General features: G+C 49.2%; 1 protein-coding gene across 1 annotated transcript in view; it reads left to right on the top strand.

Moving 5' to 3' along the window:
- Positions 1–1,389: 1,389 nt before the first annotated feature.
- Positions 1,390–14,963, top strand: part of IGFBPL1 (insulin like growth factor binding protein like 1) — a 60,150-nt gene continuing 46,576 nt past the window's right edge. Inside the window, exon 1 of the mRNA XM_089510919.1 lies at positions 1,390–1,880. Within this exon, the coding sequence (XP_089367045.1) occupies positions 1,415–1,880 (466 nt within the window). The 5' untranslated portion in view covers positions 1,390–1,414. The remainder of the gene's footprint in view (positions 1,881–14,963) is intronic.

The following is a 14,963-nucleotide window of genomic DNA, read 5'->3' as shown; positions in this document are numbered from 1 at the left end:
AAGCAAACATAAAGTGACACCATTTTACTTTCGGGAAACTCCTGAAAGTAAAAAGTGGCTGATTTTGTTGACTTTCCGTGTGGGTTAATATTGGATTAATGCTCAGTGCCCCCCCCAAAGTGTCTGAAAACAATCCCGCTTTTGTGGATTTAAATCCCGATTCTGCATGGGATTTGGCTGATTCCCTCCTTGCGCTAAACTCCGACACGACTGCTCCCCAAACATCTGCCTTTGGGCAAAAGGGGACTGCGGCGTTCGCCTGCTGTTGTTGGTAACTGCCCCCAAATAGGCTGCCCTGGAGAGAAGGCTGAAATGGAGGTCGTGTCCGGGAGAAGAAGGACTTCTGTTCACCCTGAATGGACTTCTTAGGGTCTAAATGGAGGACATTTTGGGATTCCCCCTGGACAGAAGGCTAAAATGGAGGACACGTCCTAGGAAAGGAGGACCTCTGTTCAACTTGGATGTGTATCTTAGCATCTAAATGGAAGACATTCGGGGATTCCTCCTGGAGAGACGGCTGAAACGGAGGACGCGTCTTGGAAAGAGGAATGTGTATTTTAGTGTTTAAATGGAGGACATTTCAGGACAGAGGGCTGAAATGGAGGACACGTCCATGAAAAGGAGGACGTCCTCCGCTCACCTGGGATGTGCTTCTTAATGCCCAAACGGAGGACCTTTTGGAGTTCCTCCTGGACAGAGGGCTGAAATGGAGGACACGTCCATGAAAAGGAGGACGTCCTCTGCTCGCCTGGGATGTGCTTCTTAATGTCCAAACGGAGGACCTTTTGGAGTTCCTCCTGGACAGAGGGCTGAAATGGAGGACACGTCCATGAAAAGGAGGACGTCCTCCACTCGCCTCGGATGTGCTTCTTAATGTCCAAACGGAGGACCTTTTGGAGTTCCTCCTGGACAGAGGGCTGAAATGGAGGACACGTCCATGAAAAGGAGGACGTCCTCTGCTCGCCTGGGATGTGCTTCTTAATGCCCAAATGGAGTTCCTCCTGGACAGAGGGCTGAAATGGAGGACACGTCCTAGAAATGGAGGACCTGTGCTCAAGCTGGACCTGTATCTTAGCATCTAAATGGAAGCCATTTAGGGAGAGAAGGCTGAAACGGAGGACAGGTCTCGGAAAAGGAGGACTGTGTCTGTCAGCCTCCAAGTGGAGGACCTTGGGGGGATTCCTCCCGGACAGAGGGCTGAAATGAAGGGCAGATCCAGCAAAAGGGGGACTCCTGGTCCCCCTGGACGACGTGCTCCTTCGGGTCTCAGTGGCAGCCGCCGGAGGAAGCCATCGCGGGTTGGAGGCGCGTCTAAGGGGCGTGTGGGCGGAGGCAGAGGCGGCGTCTAGGGCTGGGCTGCAAGTTGGGTCCCTTCTTCCGAGGGATCCTCCTCTCCTCCTCCATTCCCTCCATCATGGTCTCTGGGCTGCTGCTGCTGCTGCCCCTGCTGCTGGGCTCTGCGGTGCCCTCCCCGTCGGGCTGCCCTCCCTGCCACCCAGAGCGCTGCCCTCGGCTGCTGTGCGGCGCTGCGGAGCTGACGGGGCTGGATCTGTGTGGCTGCTGTCCGCGGTGCCTGGGCTCCGAAGGGGAGCGCTGCGGAGGGGCCCGAGGGGCGCCCTGTGGGCCAGGCATGGTCTGTGTCAGCAGCACTAGCCCGAGAGGAAAGGAGCAGGGTCAGGAGGAGGAGGAGGAGGAGGAAGGCACCGGGCGCTGCCTCTGCAAAGAAGAGGGCGCCGTCTGTGGTTCCGACGGACGCTCCTACGGCAGCCTCTGCGCCCTCCGCCTCCGCGCCTGGAAGGAGGAGGAGGAAGGCAGCCCTGCCGCCAGCAGCAGAGAGGGACGCCGGCTCCGCAAGGCCCACGACGGGGAGTGCAAGATCGGTGAGGCTCCGGGAGGCCTGGAGGTGCCCTCCATTTCTACCCTCTGCCCCAAGGGGAATCCCTTTGCAGCCCAAGGAGGACGTTCAGGGCGATCCTCCTTTCCCAGGAGCTGTCCTCCATTTCTGCCTCCGTCCAGGGGACATTCCCAGAGGTCCTAGCTTTGGACACTTAAGTCCATCCAGGGGGACCAGGAGTCCTCCTTTCCCAGGAGCTGTCCTCCATTTCTGCCTCCGTCCAGGGGACATTCCCAGAGGTCCTAGCTTTGGACACTTAAGTCCATCCAGGGGGACCAGGAGTCCTCCTTTCCCAGGAGCTGTTCTCCATTTCTGCCTCCGTCCAGGGGACATTCCCAGAGGTCCTCCCTTTGGACACTTAAGTCCATCCAGGGGGACCAAGAGTCCTCCTTTCCCAGGAGCTGTCCTCCATTTCTGCCTCCGTCCAGGGGACATTCCCAGAGGTCCTCCCTTTGGACACTTAAGTCCATCCAGGGGGACCAAGAGTCCTCCTTTCCCAGGAGGTGTCCTCCATTCCAACGGTCCTGCGTTTGGACCCTAAGGAGGACGTTCGGGGGGGGGGAGGGGAACCAGGTGTCCTCCTTTGCCCGGACGGGGCTTCCATTCCTGCCTTCTGGTCCAGGAGGAATCCCCAAAGGTCCCCCATTTAGTCACTAGGAAGCACATTCAGGGTGAGCAGAGGTCCTCCATTCCAACGGAATCCCCCCAAGGTCCTCCATGTAGACCCTAAGGAGGAGGACGTTCAGGGCGACCAGGTGTCGTCCTTTTCCTGGACGTGCCCTCTATTTCTGCCTTCTGGTCCAGGAGGAATCTCCCTTTGTAGCAAGGAGCACATTCAGGGTGAGCAGAGTCCCTCCATTCCCAGGACACAGCCTCCATTTAGAGCATAGCTAAGAAGGACATTCGGGGGGGGGGGGGCAGGTGTCCTCCTTTTCCAGGACTTGTCCTCCACTTGGAACAGGGCTAAAAAGCACATTCAGGGTGACCAGAAGCCCTCTTTTTCCAGGATGTGTTCTACATTTCAGCTTTCAGCCCGGGAGGAATTCAAAAAGGTCCTTCATTTTGAGCATGGCTAAGAAGCATGGCTTTATCTTTGTATTAGTGTTTTGAGCTTTTATTTGGGCCTGACCTACATTTTCCTTGAATATCCTACATTTCATGGTGCCTTGTCCTCCTTTGTGGTGAGGACATCTGGTCAGCCTGGCTGGGCAGGCCAGCATGCCAAGCTGTGCCCTCTTTCTCCACTTCCTTCCTCTTGCCACAACTTCCTTCTAGTGACCCTGTCGTGAGGTTTTCTTGGGACGGTTTGTTCAGAGTCGTTGCCGTCCTCTGAGGCTGAGAGAGTGTAACTCGCTATCCTCCAGTTCCAGGACACGTCCTTTGTTTCACCCTTCTGTCCAGGAAGAATTCCAACATGTCCTTCATTTTGAGTGTGATGAAGAAGCACATTCAGGGGTCCTCCTTTTCCAGGACCTGTCCTACGTTTCAGCCTTTTGTCCTGGAGGAATCCCAAAAGATCCTCCATTTAGAGCAGGACTAAGAAGCATGCATTTATCTGTATATGAGGGTTTTTACATCTTAGTTGGCCATGTCCATTTCTGCCAAAAGACAGATGTCTGGGAAGCAGTGGTGTCACACCCCCCTTTCGGGTGTCACCTGGTATGACCCACACATACACAGCCCACACATCCCTCGTGACACCCCTGTTGTGTAGTTGTGTCCCCGAGGAACTACCAGTCAGATGTGTCCCGGCTTTTATAGCCCTCTTTGCATTTGCTTAATGGGTTCATAGATTTTCCTTTCCTTGGTATATTAATTTGATGCTTTAAGGAATTTTATAGCATTTCGTTTATTGTTTTGTCATTGCCTTCACAGCACTCACGTTGTTAGCTGCTTCTTGTTATTATTATTCACTTCATTCTCTGTTTTTACTCTTGCAAATACGCAGACCTGCCTGTCTGTCTGGCGTCCCCTATAGCAAAATGGGGATGATGGAGATGTAGTCCAATGTATCTGGTGCCTGTACAGTGGTACCCCGGGATACGAATTCACCACGTTACAAAATTTCCGGGGTACGAAAAAGTTACATTGGAAAAAACTGTTCCGGGTTACGAAAGATTTTTCGGGTTACGAAATTCATTTCGGTGCGAAATTCAAATGTGAAGCGTGGCTAGCGGCTTTCCAGCGCCTTTTCGGGTTGCGAAATGTATCGGGTTACGAACGGCGCCGCGGAACGAATTAAATTCGTAACCCGAGGTAGCACTGTACTTTGGAGGAGCAGTCTGAACAGTCACGGTTGTGACCATCTGCTGCACACATGCGGTTTTAGCCAGGGTTCTCCCAGTGTCAGCATCTGAAACCTTAAGAGAGCATGCGTGTTGCCATAAAAACAAAAGTGCACCTGAGTGAGTGCCAAGAGTCACTTCAGTAACCATAATCTGATGTGCCAGTATGGTATAGCGGTTTGAGCATTGGACTATGACTCTGGAGACCAGGGTTTGAATCCCAGCTCGGCCATGTAAATTCACTGGGTGATCTTGGGCAAGTCACACTTTCTCAGGCTCAGAGGTTGGCAGTGACAAACCCGCTCTGAAGAAACTTGGAGATTAGGGTTGACTTAGGGTTGCCATAAATCAGAAATGACTTGAGGGCACACAACAACAGTAACAACCATACTCTGGACATCTTGCTTCAAATTGCAGGTTACAGCCCTGTCTTTGGGATATACACATGGCTTCTGGGGCATAAACTGGTTGCAAGGAGGGAGGGGGGGGGTAAAAGTTTAAATTGAATTCAAGACAGTTTCCTAGTCAATGAATTCATAATTTAGTGATAAATAGCCGGGATGTTTCCCTCCTTGGTAATAGCTTAAGATTTTACTCTCCCCTACATGCATCAGGAGTGCAGCTACAATGAGGGCATAGCCCCACACAAAAAAGTACCCAAATAAAAATACCCCTTTCACTACGCAAATTCTTAGCATTGCAGTAACTTAACATTTCAGGGCGGGTTACAGACCGCCATTAGGGACGTCCTGAGGACATCCCAGTTTGAAAAAGGGGCGTCTCTTCCAGACGCCCCAACCCTATCACGGACAGAGTCCGTGACAAATGGCGGCGGCCGTTCCACACAGCCGGCGCCATATTGACGTAGCGGACGCTGTGCGTCCGCACGTTGCAACCCGGAAGTGACACTGCGAGTGCGCGACTAGCGCCTGGCGGCGTCTCTTCCGGGGTCCAGGAAGGAGCGCGATTTCCGCGCTCCTTCCTTGGAGCGTCCGGGAGCCACGCGGTTTGTCCGCTGCGGCTCCCAGACGCTGAAAGCAGAGGCGGAGCCAGACCGTCACAATCCGGTGGTCTGTAACGCGCCCAGTTGAGCATTTAGAAGCAGAGTTGCATTCTCTTCCCTCTTTTTCCAAGAAAAGCTGCAAGGAAAGTTACCAAGAGAATGTGAGAATAAGACTTCTAGGCAAGAACAATTTTCAGTGTTTCACTCTGCAACAGCAGACATTTGGAGATTAAAGGGAGATTTCACAGGGTGGGCAGAATAATTCTTATGTACATTTGCCACATACACACACACACACACACACACACACACACACGGCAATCCTGTAACACTTTTAACTGGGAGTAAATCTCAATTTACTCACTGGGTTTTACTGTTGAACACCTTTGCACAAGAGAGTACGGTCTGCACTCAGAAACTATGTGTCTCCTGGACTCTGGTCAACAATTGTTTTGGCATTTATGCCCTACCTATCGAAGATAAAGGAGGGGAATGTTTGTAGATGTGCCAAGTGAAATGGGTCAGTCTTAACCTTTAATGGGTGCTTATATGCAACCAGGTAACAACACTTGAGAGCCAGTGTGGTATAGTGGTTTGAGCATTGGACTATGATTCTGGAGACCAGGATTTGAATTCAGGTTCAGCCATGGAAACCCATTGGATGCCTTTGAGCAAGTCACCCACTCTCAGCATCACAGGATAGCAATGGCAAACCCCCTCTGAAGAAACATGCCAAGAAAACCCCATGATAAGTTCACCTTTGGGTCGCCATAAGTTGGAAATGACTTCAAGGCACACAGCAAATACATATGAAAATAAATGCTGCTGATACTCCCTCTTCTACACAACCATTTGAAGGACAATGGCATTAGAGCTCAGGGCCCTGAAGGAGGATAGGGCCTATAGAAAAGTTGGGGATTAACAGAGAAAAAATGATTTTTCTGTGGATGGATTGAGACTCTTGTTCAGCCTAATCTGATGTTTACTTGAAAGTCAATAGAATTAACTCTCAAAAGGTGATAACCTTTAATCCACTTTTGGTTCTCTCATTTGCAGGAGTTGGGAACGTTTTGTTTTTGGATTGCAACTCCCAGAATCTCCCCAGGGATTCTGGGAAATGTAGTGCAAAAAGAATTCTTCCAAGTTCTGCTCATTTGAATTAAAGTCTCTCTACAACTTGTGCTGAATTCCACCAGTTATCATGTTATTTATACAAGAAACCTTTTTTATCAATAAAAATGGATGCTGCTTGCTCTTTGAATTGATGATCTGTATAATACAATGGGACTTTGGTTTCGTTCCAGGACCCCTCATGGATACCAAAATTCATGAATGATCAAATCTGATTATATACAATGGCATAGAGAAATGGTGTTCCTTATATAAAATGGCACAATCAAGGTTAGCTGTCTCGAATTTAATTTTTTTTATAAAGTTTTTCAAGCCGCGGGTGGTGAAATCTCTGGATCAGGGCTCGGCAACCCATGGCCCACGGCCCCAGCCCGGTCCTGCTGCTGCCGCCGCCACAGCCTCCTCCTCCTCCTCTGGGCCTCCAAGCTGCCCTTGGCCCTTTAAGGGCGACCGTGAGGAGGAGGACGAGGCGTTGCTTCATCCTCCTCCTCACCACCGCCCTTAAAGGGCCAAGGGCAGCTTGGAGGCCCAGAGGCCTCCAGGCTGCCCCCGGCCCTTCTTCCGTGGCGGCAGCAGCGAAAAGGAGGACGAGGCCTGGCTTCATACTCCTCCTTGCCGCCGCCCTTAAAGGGCCAAGGGCAGCTTGGAGGCCCAGAAACCTCCAGGCTGCCCCCGGCCCTTCATCCGTGGCGGCGGGGGTGGGCAGGACGAGGGCAAGCCTTGTCCTCCTCGCCCCCGCTGCTCTTAAAGGGGATGGGCTCCTCTTGAGCGCGCCGCCCAGGGGAGGAGGAGGAGGAGGACTGCCGCGGGCTCCTTCTCAGCCCATGCAGCCCCAGGCCTCGCCCCTCTGGAGGAAGGCCTGGGGCCGCGCGGGCCAAAATGGAGCCCACGGAAGCGGCCTGCTGCCTCCCTGGACTCCCCCCAGGGCCCTTGCAGCCCCAGGTCTCTCCCTCTGGAGGGAGGCCTGGAGCCGCAAGGGCTGAGAAGGGGCCCGTGGAAGTGGCCTGCCGCCTCCTGGGCTCCTCCACGGCCCTTGGAGCCCTTTCGGCCGAAGGGAAGAGCTGAAGGGAAGGGCCTGGGACAGGTGCCCAAGCCCTTCCCTTCGGCCTCCCTCCGCTTCGGCCGAAAGGGCCCCTTGGAGCCCTTTTGGCCGAAGGGAAGAGCCAAAGGGAAGGGCCTGGGACGGGTGCCCAAGCCCTTCCCTTCGACCAAAGGGGCCCCTTGGAGCCCTTTCAGCCGAAGGGAAGGGCCTGGGACGGGTGCCCAAGTCCTTCCCTTCGGCCGAAAGGGCCCTTGGAGCCCGTTTGGCCGAAGGAAGGGACCGAGGAGGAGAGGGCGGGCACACGCCTCCTCCTCCCCGCGGGGCTTCAGTGGAAGCTCCGCCCCCAGTGTGCGGCTCTGCCCCTGGAGGGTGGAAGCTCCCCTCGGCTTCGGCCCCCCCAGTTGTCTGAGGGACAGCAACCCGGCCCCCGGCTCAAAAAGGTTGCCTACCCCTGCTCTGGATACAGAATCCATGGATAAGGAGGGCAGTTATTCTTTCTAAGCCCCCTTTTCCACATTCCACTCCCTGCTGTTCTAATCTGGCTTTGCTTTTCCAGAATTTCTTAGGCTTTCCCCATCCAGTCTGTTCCATCCTAATCCCTTGCTTTGACAAAGACCAAGATAGGGCCGCCAGCAGGGCCAGCTTCTATGGGAAGCACAGGAATGTCTTCAGGGGAGTATTCCTGTCTTTCTGATGAAGTTAGACACTTCCTACATGACAGGATTGTAGTACCCAGCTGAGACCATGGGCATTGCCATCTGGGCATGCTCTAATTTGAGACAGCTGCCAAGAGCTGAACGGCAGTTGTCCCAGGAAACAGGAGCTCCCTATGGCATGCTGCGATTGAAAGTATGTGCTTGTTTCATCTGGTTACAATACTGCTTCCTGTTAGCTCCAGTGTTGTAGTGGAGCCAAGGCTTGTTGAATAAAAGTGCTGAGACTTTTTTATTAGCCAGGATGCTGGCATCCTCTGCGACAGCTCCACATGCTTCCATTTTCCTTCAAGCTTAGTTTCAATCCTTGCAGTAGCCATAGGGAAGAGTTCTTGTTTTCGCATTAATGTTGTAATGATTTGAGCGTTGGTCTAGGACACCAGGAAACCAGGATTGGAATCCCATCCCAATCATAGAAAGTCAGCTTCAGAGGATAGCAATGGCAAACCCCCTTTGAAGAAACTTGCCAAGAAAACCCTACGATAGGGTCGCCTTAGGGTCACCATAAGGCTATGAGCTGTGAGCTGTGAGCTATCCCTGTTGTGTGTCTAAATACCGTAAGGGCACCAGATCTTATCTGATCTTGGAAGCTAAGCAGGGTCAGCCTTGGTTGTACTTGGATAGGGAATCTCCAGTGATATCAGCTACTATGAGCTATATTTAAGAGGAAGGAACTAGCAAAGTCATCTCAGAGTATTCCTTGCCTAAGAAAACACTATGAAATTCATGGGGTTACCATAAGTTGACAGGTGGTGTGAAAGCACATACACACACCTATTGTATTGCGAAGTATTTGGGGATGGCTGGGTCTGGAATGGGCAGACCAATGGTTACGAAATACATACTGAACGCAAACAGATACAGATGGACCAGCTTTATGAAGAAACCTATGGGCAGTGCCATGGTGAGGGTCTGTACTTCAGAATGTCGTGTTGTATTCAGGCTCATGCTATGCTACAGTTAAGGAAATATAATCATCTGGCGAAGCCATTATCACAGTGTAATGCCTGAATTAATGGGTCATGGTTTGTAGTCAGACACCAAACTAGAATGATCAATAATGGCTTGAAGTAGATATACACACCATAGTTTGGGCTAAATGTTGCTTTGTGCCATGGCTGAATTGATTACTCTTATTTGTTGCTCTGCCTCCAGAGGGCCCTTTACCATAGAATGAGGGTGCTGAACAGATACAATATAGAACTAGATAATAATCAGTGCAAACAACATGGGCCCAATCACAGTACACAGTTATAGTGCTATTGTTGTTGGTGTGTGCCTTCAGGTTGTTTCCAGCCCTAAGGCAAACCTATCATGGGGTTTTCTTGGCAAGATTTGTTCAGAGGAAGTTTGTTACTGCCTTCCCCTGAGGCTGAGAGCATGTGACATGCCCAAGGTCACCCTGCGGTTTCATGGGTGAGCTGGAAATCAAACTCTGTTTCCAGAGTCATAGTCCAGCACTCAAACCACTACGCCAGATTGGCTCCCATTTTAACTTGGATGTGGGACCACCAAGAAACACCAGGCGCTCTAGACCAGGGGTAGGCAACCTTTTTGAGCCGGGGGCTGGGTTGCTGTCCCTCAGACAATTGGGGGGCCGAAGCCAGGGGGTGGAGCTTCCACCCTCCGGGGCAGAGCCACATGCTGGGGCGGAGCTTCCACCGAAGCCCTGCGAGGAGGAGGAGGAGGCGTGTGCTGACTGATACCATCATCATCATCATCATCATCATCATCATCACCACCACCACCACTATCATTGTTACAGCAGACCTTTCAGCAATAAATGCACCAAAAATACACAGAAATGCACTTTGGAAAGTCACAGTGGCTCACCTTCAGAAAGAGTGAGTGTATGTCTCAGAAACTGACTGATATCATCATCATCATCATCATCATCATCATCATCACCACTATCATTGTTACAGCAGACTTTTCTTACAGCACTTTGGAAAGTCACACTGTCTAACCTTCAGAAATAATAAAAATAATGAAATAAAATAAAAAGCAATAATAAAAATAATGAAATGAAATAAAAAGCAATAATGAAAATAATGAAATAAAAAAAACAAAAATAAGTACAGTATTGCATATTTTTAAAAATTAATAAAAAAAAAAACCAAGGCAGACCTGAAATGACTCACCTTTCCACCTCCTCCTCCTCTTCCTCTTTTTCATCCTCCTCTTCCTCCTCTTTCTCATCCTCCTCTTTTTCATCCTCCTCCTCCTCCTCTTTTTCATCCTCCTCCTCTTTTTTATCCTCCTCTTTTTCATCCTCATCCTCATCCTCAAATAAGGGAGAGGCCTGGGGCCGCAAGAGCCCTGGGGGGAGCCCGTGGAGGCGGCAGGCCGCTTCCTCGCCTCCCCCGCACGCTTCTCCTCAGCCTCAGCAGAGCCAGGGCCCCACAGAGGCCGAGGAGGAAGCCAGCACCCCCGCGCGCTTCTCCTCGGCCTCCGCGGAGCCAGGGCCCCACGGGGGCCGAGGAGGAAGCCAGCGGCCCTGCGCGCTTCTCCTCGGCCTCCGCGGAGCCAAGGCCCCACGGGGGCCGAGGAGGAAGCCAGCGCCCCCGCGCGCTTCTCCTCAGCCTCTGTGGAGAGCGGGGAGAGGGAGCAGGCCGCCGGCGGCAATCAGCGGCAGGGCCAGCCTGGGGCCGGTCCCATGGTCTCTGTGGGCCGTATACAGCCCGCGGGCCGTAGGTTGCCAACCCCTGCTCTAGACTACGTTTTGTAAAAAGGAAATGGTAAACCTCTTCTCAATATTCCTTGCTAAAGAAAACCCTATAAAATTCATAGCTGTCAACCAATATGAGAACATGTACATGCACACACACATGCTATGATGACACCTCATGAAATCCTAGGATTGGCCATTTAGGGAAGAGACTTTAGAAATGTTACCCAGAGAGCGCTACTACTACTTCACCACACTATAAGCCTTAGGATTCCACATGATGTTGCCATGGCATTTACATTGAAGTCACAGTGCTATAATTGTGTAGTGTGGATCAGACTAAGAGTTTGTCCACAATCAAGTTGTTAGCTCAAGTTGTTAGTTTGAAGTAACGTAAGAACTGAGCCTAAGCATCTATATTATTATTATTATTATTATTATTATTATTATTATTATGGTTTCATTTTCCATAGCCAGAAAAGTTACACATAACACATAAGTCTGCCAATTGCTATTATTTACTCTTTTGTTGTTGTTATCAAATGCAGTTATCTCTGACTTACGGTGATCTTAAGGCAAACTTATCATGGGATTTTCTTGGTAAGTTTCTTCAGAGGGGCTTTGCCATTGTTATCCTCTGAAACTGAGAAACTTGTCTAAGGTCACCCAGTGGGTTTACATGGCCAAGCCAGGATTCAAACCCTGATCTCCAGAGGCTTAGTCCACTAAACATACAAAATATGGCCTGCGAAGTAACTCCGTCAATGAACCATGTATTATTTGTATATTGTGTAACATAACCATCATAGAAGGGGAGGCAGAAAAGGCTACTCTAATTTATGAAAACTTCCTCATCCACTTGCCAGGAGGTAGTTCCTACTAACTTTGGGTGAGCAAGTAGTGTTGAATTCAAAGTTGGAAGTGTATGCAAACATTACTTTTGAATTCTGTGAATAGCTGAACAGTTTTTTAAAGAAAATAATCACAGGGTTAGAAAATAAGCTTTAAAACCCCTTAAAAGCACCTCTGGTATTTTAATGTGGAAATTGATAACAGTGGGGATTTCAAAACTAAACACCAGAGTTCCTTCTTGGAATAGGATTTTAGAACATGTGTATCTACAAATAAGTTCACTTCATATGAAACTGATCCTTGAAACATTTCTGTTGCACCCTCATTTCCCAGGAAAGATATTTGTGCAGCAGTAAAAGTCATCTTTGTCTTTGCAAAATATTATCGGCAAATCTCCTTCTGGAACCTTGTTCCTGAAGAGTTATGTGCTTAAACAGGAGCTGCTAACACTAAGCAAATATTTAAATACTGTAATATTTATGTCTTTGATTTATTTCAAGCATTGAAATGCAGCCCTTCAACCTCCACGAAGCAGTCAATCAGCAAACGACAGCATCTGAAAATTGTTCCCTTTCCAGATTAAAGCTTAAAGCTTACGAACAAAATGCCATGTACAACAATAGAATAAAAACAATGGAATAAAGCAAGGTTGAACAGGAGCATTTCAGCTGCCAGATGGCAAGGGAGCACACATAGAGCACACAAGGGAACACACATAGTGCAACCTCACATCACTTTTTTTTGTATTGACAGGCTCCCTAATAGAACATTTTCAACCCATCCCATTAAGGAGAAGAGAGAAGGCTAGCTGGACATCTGGGGAACTAGGTGGCATGCCATAGACCAGGATGCTACTGATGGAGAATTCTCATTTGTAGAAGAACTTCAGACTAGGTTGGGGGGGGGGGGGTTCTAATATGGTCCACAAAGTTTCTGAATCTCCCCACCTCTCAAAATCCTTACTTCTTCCAGCTAATGAAGAAAGGAGGAGGGGTCCCTACTATCTCTAATCCCAGACTAGAGATGTCAGGGATTTCCATATCTCTGCCAGTCTTCCTTGGTAGGGAAGCAGGGGAAGGGAGCCAACCTGTCCACTCTCAGCTGTATTTGATCAATGCCAGCTGAGCCCTCAGGTCAAGGGTCAGTTGGCACTTGCAAATGCCAGCTGAGATTACTTTGTTCTTCATCTCCCTCTTCCCAGCATGGAGCAAAGTCTGGCTGTCTGCTAAAGCACCAGATGAAGGGGTTCCATCTGGCACTTTAACTGGAGATGCCATGATACCAAGAACTATAGCTGTACCAGGGAACACCCCCCCCCACCTCCGATATTCATTTCTAATAGTGATACAAGGCAAGGGTGATCTGTCCACCCCACCCCAAAATGGTTCTGCTGCTCTGCTTTAATGGGCACCTCCCTGCTGTATGACACCCCCCAATAAAGAGCAGAGTAGAGCTGAAGTTATAAATATGCATGCAGGCTCAGTTGAGAAAAGGCAGATCCAGGATTTTGAAAGAAAGAAGCCTGCAAACTAAGATAATTGAACAAGAGGATAAATATATAGCTCTGTCCTCCTCTTTTCTCTCAAAGTTTCATTCCTCCAAGTTAGGAATAGGAATGGAGCAGAGGACAGCTGCAAGAAATTCCTAGCAATGTTTCCACATGAAATGCTGTGGAATGTTAAAATTGTAGGACGTTAAGAGTAGGTGAATGGAAGGCTGGGAGTTGTTCCTGTTGTTGTTTTAACCATTCAGTTTATTGCAGTTGTTGTTGTCATGTACCTTAAAGTCATTTCCAGCTTACTGCAGTCCTAATGCGACCCTATCATGCGGTTTTCTTGGTAAGATTTATTCAGAGGAGATTCACCATAGAGTATGACTTGCCCAAGATCACCCAATGGGTTTCCATAGCTCAGCAAGAATTCATACTGTGGTCTCTGAGTCTAGCACTCAAACCCCTATCCCATACTGACTCTATAGTTAATATAATGCTAGCTTTACTGGTCGGCATTCTACAGTGTTGTCACCTGAAAAACTGTCAACAGTGTTCCAAGTTTCAGGCACTGTCTGTGCCATGAACACCAATAAACCCCACTGGTTCTCAACAGAGCAGTACTTTGGCTCTTTGCCTAGTTCTTGAACTGGAACTATTCATGTTATAGTACCCAAGAAAAGCATTTCTCTTTGGACTGCCCCATGCAGTGCTCTGAGGCAGTATCCGGGTTGTCACCTGGTATGGGGGTAAGGCCAAAAGGCCATGCCCCCTCACCTTGCTGCCACATGCCACTTTACTCAGGGAGCGGGGTGCACTCGGCCGGATGTCACCTCTCTTTTGGGGTGTCCCCCCGTGTGCTCTGAAACCCTCGCACCTCCTGGTGATGCCATGGCTCTGAGGAAAGGTGTCCTTCCCCAGTCAGGGCAAAACACTGTGAGTGAGGTGGCTCGGGCAAATGCCCTCATTGCTACCATGATGGCAACAAATGCTCTTTAAATATTAAGTTAAACTACTGTCGAGTATTCACAGCTGCTGTGGGATAGCAGTGGTGGTCAAGGTCCCATAGTGCCTCACATTGATGAAGAGGTGCATGGTGTTGATGGCCCTACAAAATCTTGGGTCACCTCTGCTGCCCCTGCTAACACAGCAAGTCAAACAACATTAAAATGCATGGCAGGAGGAAGATGGTGCTTTGCAGCAGCCTTACCTATAGGTTTTTCAAGCATGATCATAAATTGTGCATGTACACTATAGGCAAATGCTTCTGTTGTACTATCCAATACTTTTAGGTGTCATTTCTGTCAACATGGTGGAGAAATTGACTAGCCATAGGAACTTTTATGGACTTTAAAGCATTCTAAGATTATCATTCCTTTTATTGTAAGAGACACACACCTGTTGCAGTGTTTGAGAATACAGTAAGTTGGGCAGAACATTATGGACTTTTAGACTGATATTTGTCCTAACATTTCTACGACAGAGCCAAGATCTGAGCCAGTGAAATCTTTGTGCAGAATTTGCCCTTTTATCCACTATTGTTTCTAAGCTTCCATTGAATACAGGTTGTATTGGCAAAAGCAAGCCAGCGTTTTCTTTTCCATAATGCAACCTCACATCATTTTCATATACAGTGGGCCCTTGGTATCCTCTGTGGTTTGGTTTCAGGACTCCCCATAAATACCAAAATCTGTGGATGGTCAAGTCACATTAAATACAATGGCATAGTAAAATGGTGTCCCTTATATAAAATGGCAAGATCAAGGTTTGGTTTTTGGGGATTTGTATATATTTTAAAATATTTTCAAGCCATTAATGGCTGAATCCGTGCATAAAAAATGTGTGGGTAAGGAGGGCCAACTGTATGTAGTGTTATATCCTCCACA

This window comes from Sceloporus occidentalis, unplaced genomic scaffold (assembly GCF_023333645.1).
Source record: "Sceloporus occidentalis isolate IW3139 unplaced genomic scaffold, rSceOcc1.0.p SCAF_1, whole genome shotgun sequence".
Taxonomy (NCBI): Eukaryota; Metazoa; Chordata; class Lepidosauria; order Squamata; family Phrynosomatidae; genus Sceloporus; species Sceloporus occidentalis.
Note: the sequence above shows the minus strand (reverse complement) of the source record. Positions and strands in the feature narration are given on the sequence as shown.